The sequence below is a fragment of the Podarcis melisellensis genome, assembly GCF_964234715.1.
Source record: "Podarcis melisellensis genome assembly, chromosome: 8".
NCBI lineage: Eukaryota > Metazoa > Chordata > Lepidosauria > Squamata > Lacertidae > Podarcis > Podarcis melisellensis.
Window position 1 is genome coordinate 82702526 of NC_138540.1, and position 9731 is coordinate 82712256.

The 9731-nt window shown below is 46.0% G+C and overlaps 1 protein-coding gene across 2 annotated transcripts; it reads right to left on the reverse strand.

Annotated features, from left to right (window-relative positions):
- Positions 1-387: 387 nt before the first annotated feature.
- On the reverse strand, positions 388-9057 carry SELENOW (selenoprotein W). 2 transcript variants are annotated; one of them, XM_081922495.1, is made up of 6 exons: positions 8898-9057; positions 6262-6286; positions 5087-5140; positions 3695-3769; positions 1695-1813; positions 388-1025 (listed from the first exon to the last, which is right to left on the reverse strand). In XM_081922495.1, the coding sequence occupies exons 1-5, from the start codon at positions 8924-8926 to the stop codon at positions 1739-1741; spliced, it is 258 nt and encodes an 85-aa protein (XP_081778621.1). In that variant the 5' UTR covers positions 8927-9057; the 3' UTR covers positions 388-1025; positions 1695-1738. The 2 variants fall into 2 exon arrangements, with proteins under 2 accessions (XP_081778621.1, XP_081778620.1); XM_081922494.1 differs by having other exon boundaries at positions 388-1028.
- Positions 9058-9731: the final 674 nt, after the last annotated feature.

A 9731-nucleotide genomic window follows, 5' to 3' on the forward strand; every position in this document is an offset into this window, starting at 1 on the left:
TTAATCTGGAAATAATGATATTATTTATACCCTGCCCATCTGACTGGGTTACCCCAGCCACTTTGGGCAGCTTCCAACATATATAACAACGTAGTAAAACATTAAACCTTAAAAAGCTTCCCTATACAGGGCTGCCTTCAGATGTCTTCCAGAAGTTGTATAGTTTCTTATCTCCTTGACATCTGATGGGAGGGTGTTTCACAGGGTGGGTGCCACTACCAAGAAGGCCCTGGGTGCTGGATCTCCGTGCCCGGGCTCAACGACGGGTGGAGGTGTAAAATATTATAAAAGAAGGTAAAATATTGGTGTAAAAATGTAGTTATCCTATGCCTCACCTTTGTGTAGTTACGCACAAATATGCAAGAGAATAAATTGTTTCCACACAGGTTACAACTTGAAATGTCTTTTATTGGATACCAAATGGATTCAATTTTTTCCCCCATCTTGCAACTTGAAAATCGGGAGTGGGGTGGAAAAGGAACAAGAAAGAATACTCAAGTTGCATGTTTTGGGCCTATATTAAATGAAATGTTATTTTTATGTGTGTGGAAAAGGAATTGGATTCCACCGTGTTGTGTAAGCACTGGGTAAGCGTATTTTAAGTTGCCAACTCGCAGAAGGCAAAAGCACCCAAGAGCATCCCGTGATCTAAGAAGCCAGAACAAGTTTGTTTTGTTTGGTGAGAGGGCTCTACGATGCCTACCCTCCACTGCGATCTAGAATCAGTTTCCACCATTAGTATATCAGATTAAAACAAGAACTACAGAGAAAGCCAAAATCGCGTGCAGCACACGCTGAATACACAACACCAAGGCGTTAGGCACTGCAGTTGCTGGGCGTTGCCCAGGTCAGCACACAGGTGTCAAAGTGCATCTTATTCAGAGCTCAAATTCTCCCATCAGGCTTTGCTCAAGCTGGCATCCTACGCAAGGGTTTTCAGGAAACTGCCAGGTGTCGGCTGACGTTTCAGCAGCTCCCGTCATCAAGCGCTCGGCCAAGGTGAACAAAACAGATTTTTCTTTGAGCTGCTGAGCAAGGAAGAGAAAGACAATGCGGTTATGTGATTTTGAGCAATTGCAACATGAGCAATTGCTTCTCCAAGTTGCCACCCACCACCCCACTAGCTATGCTAAATGCTTCAAGCGTGGCACGTAGAGGGCAGAAGATGCTACTGTATACAGCCTGACAAAAGACCGCATTCCCCATATCTAGGTGTTGATTAGAACTCTGCACATGCTCAGAGACATTTCACACGTGCCAGAGCTTGTCTCCAAGCTTTGCCCCAAGGATCCTGATCAGCAAAAACAAAAGATCACCCTTGATCTTCAGCTGCCACTGACTCATGTAGCTGTGTTTTTGGTTCACGCAATTTGCAAGACAGGACAGAACCATTTAGAAGGATACATCCTAGCCAAATGTAGGCTTCAAATTTGAATCAGACAAAGTAATTTGGCATCATCATGTAGATACACCCCCCTAGCTAGGGTATTAAGCAAGCCCAGCAGTAGAGGGACCTGATCACAATGGGAGCGTGCCTACTGCTACCGTATTTGAGAAAGCCTAGCCTAACTGAACAATATTGCAAGCACTAGGGTGAGAAAGCAGTTTGATCCCAGTACAGACCCCACCGTGGAGCCAAGACTCTTGACAGCACATGTATTACAGGCAGAAATATTTACACGTTTTGTTTTTACCTCTGCTAAGCATTAAGCTGTTGGGTGCATTCTTCCAGCCGTCCTTACGCCAAGGCGGCTTTGATGGCCATGATTATCTTCTTCAGCTTGGCACTATCATCTACAAAGCCATCTCCATTCTGGTAGAAAGAAAGAAAGGTCAGAAAAGGAAGTCGCCATCCCACCTCTCTAAAAAGTTTCAGAAGCTACCAGCTTGATCATTGTCCACCTAGGGGTCCTTTACAGTGTAGGGACAGATAGATGCCACGAGGGCACAGTTGGTACACACTGGTCTTTGGGTGCTACATTACGATGTGACTAGAGTTTATTTATGCCACTCGCAGAATTCGGCTTCTCGGCAAAGAAGTTCCTTTTCCTTTTTGAACTCTTAGATCTGCACTTGCCCAAAGCCCCATATAGGGACGTTTTTAATGTTTAGTGCTTTATTAAGTTTTTGTATACGTTGAAAAGATGAGCAAGGTACAAATAATTTTTTTATTATTTTACTTAATTTTTATTATTATAGGACAAGCTGCATTCTTGCCTACTTGATAATTTGTTCTTTTACTCTTCATTCACTTCACTTGGGACGCGGGTGGCGCTGTGGGTTAAAACACAGACCCTAGGACTTGCCGATCAGAAGGTCGGTGGTTCGAATCCCCGCGACGGGGTGAGCTCCCATTGCTCGGTCCCAGCTCCTGCCAACCTAGCAGTTCGAAAGCACGTCAAAGTGCAAGTAGATAAATAGGTACCACTCTGGCGGGAAGGTAAACGGCGTTTTCATGCACTGCTCTGGTTCACAAGCGGCTTAGTCATGCTGGCCACGCCGTTTACCTTCCCGCTGGAGCAGTACCTATTTATCTCCTTGCACTTTGACGTGCTTTCAAACTGCTAGGTTGGCAGGAGCAGGGACCAAGCAACAGAAGCTCACCCCGTTGCGGGGATTTGAACCACCGACCTTCTGATCGGCAAGTCCTAGGCTCTGTGGTTTAACCCACAGCGCCACTTGCATCCCTAAGATGGTATTTAAGAGAGCAAATTTAAAACATGCACACATCTCTCTGAAAATTCCTCCATCTTGAAGGGAGAATACCACCAGCAGCAAATAATCTAAAACTTCTACAGTTCAGAGAGACACACAAAATCTTGTAAGGTTGCTAAATTGTGTTTTCCAGCGTTAGAGAACAATCTGCAACCACCCACCACCTTGCATAGCTGTGTGCTCAAGAACTGGCCTTCCATATGTATGCCACTACAGCAACAAGAATGTTGATTGCACAAAACTGGAAGACTGGAGAAATACCAACTAAAGAACAATGGCAAGTGAAGATGATGAATTATGCAGAATTGGCAAAAATGACAGGCAGACTAAGAAAAAGACAACAGTGACTTTGAAAAAGAACGGGAACCATTTATATCATGCTTGCAGAAACAAAGACAGTCGATAGACGTGATGGCAGGATTTAAATAAACATTCACATCATTTGTATTAGAAAATGTGTAGGAGATAAGAGAAATATTACTGTGTATTTACTTTTACATTTATGTTTTTAGGTTTAATGTTACAGTGGTACCTCGGGTTACATATGCTTCAGGTTACAGACTCCACTAAGCCAGAAATAGTGCTTCAGGTTAAGAACTTTGCTTCAGGATGAGAACAGAAATTATGCTCCGGTGGTGAGGTGGCAGCGGGAGGCCCCATTAGCTAAAGTGGTGCTTCAGGTTAAGAACAATTTCAGGTTAAGTACGGACCTCCGGAACGAATTAAGTACTTAACCCGAGGTACCACTGTATATCATTAGTAACTTTTTCTATTAGGAGGTAGCAAAGTGGGTGAAAGGAGAAACAAACAAGAAGTGGGAGATGGGGGAAGCCTAGGAGGGGAGGGGAGAGAGGAAGGAATACATAGTAATGTTGAGAATTTGAGATGGATGTAATGAATTAAAAAAAAAATTTTTTTTTATTTAAAAAGTATTGGCCTTCCATTGTCTTGCCAAGCAGGGCTCCCCGGAACGGCTCACCTTTTTGGAATGCACAAGCTTCCCAGCCACCGTGACTTCAAACCATCCTGTGGACTCACGAGTCCCTTCGCCAGTCTAGGTAGAAAGTGGGGGGAGAGAGAATGAAACCACCTTAAGGAGCCATTGCGCATCGTGGATTATCATTAGACGCAAGCATGCCGCAATTTCTTCTTCAAGCTTTTCTGGAGAACGACAGTAATAATAATAATAATAATAATAATAATAATAATAATAATAATAATGATTTATTTATACCCCGCCCATCTGGCTGGGCTTCCCCAGCCACTCTGGGCGGCTTCCAAAAAAATATAATTAAAATACTGTAATACATCAAACATTAAAAGCTTCCCTAAATAGGGCTGCCTTCAGGTGTCTTCTAAAAGTCTGGTAGTTGTTCTCTTTAACATCTGGTGGTAGGGCGTTCCACAGGGCGGGCGCCACCACCAAGAAGGCCCTCTGCCTGGTTCCCTGTAGCTTGGTTTCTCACAGCGAGGGAAGTGCCAGAAGGCCCTCGGAGCTGGACCTCAGTGTCCGGGCAGAACGATGGGGGTGGAGATGCTCCTTCAGATAGAGACAGCATACACCTAGCGGCATTGCCTCCCCACTCACCCAGCCCTCCCATGTGCAGGATGTCGCCAGACCATCTACTGCAACATCTCCTGTGCGCTGCAGAAGACGACTGGGGCATGCCGGAGGCAAGAAGATAGGTTCTTTTTCTTTAGGGAGAGTACAAACCCAACAATTCACTATTTAGTTCTCAGATCACAACATCTTATTTCCCAAGCTGCCAAGACCAACAGCCAAGCTGAACGTCTGATATAAGGTTGCTAAGCACTGCTACGCGTGGGCTCTTTCCCTGCTGAACTCTACCAAAGAAGAAAGCTCTAGTTGCTTTTTAGGGAGGGATAGGAGTTTGGGGGCGGGGAGAACCAGGGTTGCACGGAAAATGTACTCAGCAGACAGTACTGGGTGTAGATGGAGGAATAGGGTGTTGCCTTAGTTCTGTTAACAGAACTAATGACCTAGGCAGCTGAATCATCAGCCTAGAACACAAGTCAACACCATCCTGGGTCTGCAAGTTGAAGGGGATCTGCAGTGTGGAGATCTCTGTCACTGGTTTACAGTGGTTTCTGCAAAACAAGTCAGGACATACATTGCAGGTTTTCAGTCCATACCAGGTGCCTTTGTTGAGGGTGTGTGTGGGTGTGGGGGTGTGTGTGTGTGGGCCCCGGAGGGCCATGAGTTATAGTGTATCTTGCATTCCGCCCTAAGAGGCAACTGAAATGCCAAATTCCTTCCCTCCTGCTGCTTAAATCACCACGGATCGCCCTAAATTGCACGGGTCGCAGGTCAGCAAGACGACTTGTGCCAGCAGCACCTGGATCCACTCACCATTTCCAGCTTGCCCGGAAACTCCTTTTCGAGTTCCTTCTTGAGCTGCTGATACTACAAGTTAAGAGGAGGAAGAAGTTGTTTAAGAGTTCTGAAACATCGACTCACAGCTGTGGTTATCAGAGAAAGTTAAAGCCCTCCCTAAGCACTCATGGACTGGTTGGACCCAGAGATGCTGGGAGACACCAGCAGGGGAACCCCAAGGGAAGAAGGCTCAGAGCCTGCGGTCTGGTGGTAGGATGATGATGAGTGGTCAAGGGGAGAAGCCCGGGAAAAGGAGGTGTCAGAAGCTGAAGAGGTAACAGGGCTTAGTGAGCAGGGAGAATCTGTGGCAGAAAGCAATCCAGAATCAGAATCAGGAGAGGAGGGAGGCCTATGCTTTGCATTGCCAACAGCTCAGACTCAACCCCTAGCGCAGTGTTTTTCAACCTTTTTTGGGCAAAGGCACACTTGTTTCATGAAAAAAATCACGAGGCACACCACCATTAGAAAATGTTAAAAAATGTAACTCTGTGCCTATATTGACTATATATAAAGTAATTCTCTTGAATAGGAATCAAATAAACACAAAGAAAGTATTTTATAATTACTTTATTATGAAATAGTAAGTAAACAGAAATATGAAAAATTATAAAAAACTTTATTTTTAAATCTTTTGAATTTTTCCCACGGCACACCAGGCAACATCTCATGGCACACTAGTGTGCTGCGGAACAGTGGTTGAAAAACACTGCCCTAGTGTTCAATTAGCACATGCAAACCATGAGAAAGGCTGTAGTTCTGCAGCAGAACACATCTTTGAGTGCTAAAGATCCAAGGATCAATCCTGGAAATCTCCAGGTATGGCTAGAAGAGTTATCCAAAACCCTCAAGAATCACTGCCAGTCAATGTCAACAATTCTGTGTATAAGTTCCTCCAGATGCTGGCATTTTCTGTTCTCTACCAGCGGAACCGTCGTAGCCCAGCCCAACATTAGAAACCCTGGAAGTGAAATATATGGTGCGTTAATACAGGCGTGACTCTACTGCGCTAGCAAATATTGCTTGGGTCCTGCACTAACTGCCACTACTTCTGCGCCATATCCAACCAGCAGTTACTTTTGGTTCTTTCAGCCAGGCTGCAGACCAGGATATTAAGTGGTTCTGCTACAAATCAGGCAGAAGGATCTACTCACCTTGGGACTGTATCCTCAGGCCCCACTACAAGAAAAGGAAAAGCAAGCGTTACTGCAACATCACATTTAGCACAAAGCAAAGATGAAAATTGTGGCTGCACTACAACTCCCATAATCTCCACCCACCGGCCATGAACTGGCTTCTGTAGTCACCAGGCCACCTGCAACTAGCCAGATCCCTTAAGCTGCTCTCCTTCTGTCTAGCAATCAAATGGAGCCAGGAAAATAACTTTGATGGGTCCTACAACTTTTGATCCCATTAAAGTTTCAACCCACTGGTTCCCATTCTGCTGCTCCATCACAGTTTCTAGATCTGTGTGTATCCCCCCCAAAAAATATTTATTCCAATTTAGGATGCTAAATGTTGGGAGACGGGCCACAAGCTTTCACAAGTTCTCTAAAGATGCTCTGATTTCCAGATGCCCTCCATGGCTAGAGTGAAAGAGCAGGCGAGCTAAAAAGTGGCAGGTTAGTAACTTTTGTGGACTCATTTACAAGGTCGATTAACAGATTGTAACAGGATAGCTTTTCTTGATACTGAATCCAAGGGCAAAGTGAAACATCACAGACAGCCTTGGTTAAACCAGACAATGCCTACAGCCCCTCAAACAGGCATATTCAGGAAGACTCTCAGAAGCAGGAGGTAAAGGTAAAGGTAAAGGGACCCCTGACCATTAGGTCCAGTCGTGGACGACTCTGGGGTTGTGGCGCTCATCTCGCTTTACTGGCCAAGGGAGCCGGCATACAGCTTTCGGGTCATGTGGCCAGCATGACTAAGCCGCTTCTGACGAACCAGAGCAGCGCACAGAAACACTGTTTACCTTCCCGCCAGAGGGGTACCTATTTATCTGCTTGCACTTGGACGTGCTTTCGAACTGCTAGGTTGGCAGGAGCAGGGACCCAGCAACGGGAGCTCACCCCGTTGTGGGGATTCTAACCGCTGACCTTCTGATCAGCAAGTCCTAGGCTCTGTGGTTTAACCCACAGCGCCACCCGCGTCCCATTTATTAAAGAAGAGGAAGCTACTAAAAACGAAGGTTTGGGGATCCATTTTCAGTTTTATAATTCTCCAAGTTTCTAATAAACATTCCCCTTGCTTGGGTTTTCTTTTTTATGGTGAGCAAAGAATTTCTTGAATTACCATATGATCACTGACAGCTACATTTATGAAGACAACCAACCAGTGGACACATCATGCACCGCTTAACATGGGGACCTTCACCTGTCTATCTGTGGGAATGCGGACATCAACGGTGGATTCATGTCAAGCACCGTACACAATTGTTCGCATCAGTTTGAAGAAGTGGACTCTGCTGGTCCAACATTTCCCCAACTCGTGGGTCACAACTCACAAGTGGGGCCTAAAACCTGTGCAAGCGGGTCATTGGGCTTTAAAATTCAACCCAAAATAATTCTTGATTTTAATCCTTAACTCTCCTTAACCTCTTCCAACTTTGCTTTCCTGGCTGTGTTGACACTTGCAGCCGGACATCTGAGAGGGTTGAGGCTTACATTTAAACACTTGGGGCTTGCTCTCTACCAGAAAAGATCCAGTGATCTGGTGCTCATACAAGGGAGTTGTTTTGAGCTGCCTGCGCATCAGAGGCAGCCTGTAACAGTCACTCAAAACTAATGAACTGTTGCCAGATCGGCTGCTAGGATTAGCCAACTGTGCTCCAAAGTTTGCTTGGTCAAAATTTGTCCGCTACTTTTCTGCTGAAGGAACAGAAGTTTGAGCAACGCCACTCAATGCTCTCTCTGGGCAAAAAGGACACCACATTGAACTGCCATGTGATAGGGATCCTCAATACGACATTTCTGGAAGTGCGGCTACCCAAACCATGGCTTCATGTTACCTTCTTTACTCAGTTACCACTGAATATCCTGTGTTTACTACCGGTTGGTAGCACAAATCTTTGTGAGACATGCTTTCCATACGGCTCTTTTGCAATCAGATACCATGTGTTCCCTTTTTAAAAAATAAAAATCCTGAATAACTTTGTAAGCACTATAAATATTTCAGCAAGGCTGCACATTAATAGAGGCATTTAGTACACTTCGGTCTGGATTATATAACAAGTTATAAGGCCAATTTGCAATCAAAATGCATGAAAGTCCAAAATCCAGAATTCATGTTGCAATAAACCGATGGGTCACCCATACCAAGTGATGAAACCACCAACCTTCAAGAGGTCCCATAGGAACCTACCTCCCCAGGGTTACCCAAACGCCCCCGGGCAGAGAAACCGGCATCCTGTGCCATTTTCACTGTCGTCGACGGAGAGACCTTGCTCTAGAAATAACAGCAAGATCACCACCGCAGCAACGAAGGAAACGACATCGGGAGGCGTGGCGCCATCAGCTTTGCTTAGCAGCAAACCCCAACGCGGAACCTTGCGGGGTTATATTGAGCATCGGCGGGCTCGAGTCTCCTTCGCCACATGCACGATGCAAATGGATGAATCAGCAGCATAAAGCTTATGCAATAATAAAAAAAAGCTGTTCGCCTTTTAAGGAATGGCCCGTTCAGACGAACAGCGTTCCCAGCAATCGAATAAAAAGGCTGCAGAAAGGAGCACAATAACCGCAGCAGCAGCAGCAATAGTATATATATTTTCCTTGCAATGGCTTCTTACCAATACACCACCTTGATTTTGACATGCATGGCGACGGCTGGACCCTGCGGCTCTAACCAGCAGCAGAGGAGGAGCAGTTCTCACGCGCAGTTCAGGCCTCCAACGTTCTACTTCGGAACCTTGCAGCAAGGAGGCTTTTATCTCGACGTTCGGACGACACCACTGTGACAGCGAAAGTAGGGGGGGCGGGAAATGGGGAAAACCACCCTCTTTCCCATCTTCCCTCTTTCGCATCTCGCTCCCCCGCCCCCACCTCCTCCATAATAACAGGCAGACACGATTGTGCCGGCCGCTCGAGACCATTAATTAGAAAAAGCAGCAAAAGAAAACTACATCTCTTTCCTCCCCCCCTTTTCCTGCTATGGTATCGTCCCAACCCCGCCGCGACCAGACACGGAGAGGCCACGGCGGCTCGCAGGTGCAAAGCGAGGGTTTCACGTGTCTCCGGGCCCGCAGAAGAAAAAAAAAAAAAAGATCTTGGAAAATCGACAGGGTTACGGGCTGTTATTTTATTAAAAGCACCTGATTAGCACTTAGCGGGAACATTCTGGAAGGAAGGAAGGACTTTGGTTCTGCAACATTAAGCAATTGAGCGGTGAGAGCCGGAGGCTCCTAAGTGACCCGAACGCGTGTTAAAAGCCAACCATGCCTGAACGTGGCCCGAGGGATACGCAGAGAGCAAGGATGGCACAGTCTGCGGTTCTCCGGATGTTGATCTGACATTGCATGGGCAAAGCTCAGGAATGGTAGGCAGGGCAGCCTGCAACATCTGATTTTTCACAGCCCTTGGCAGACATAATCAAATTTTATGGGTGTGGCGTATTAGTTCCAGTG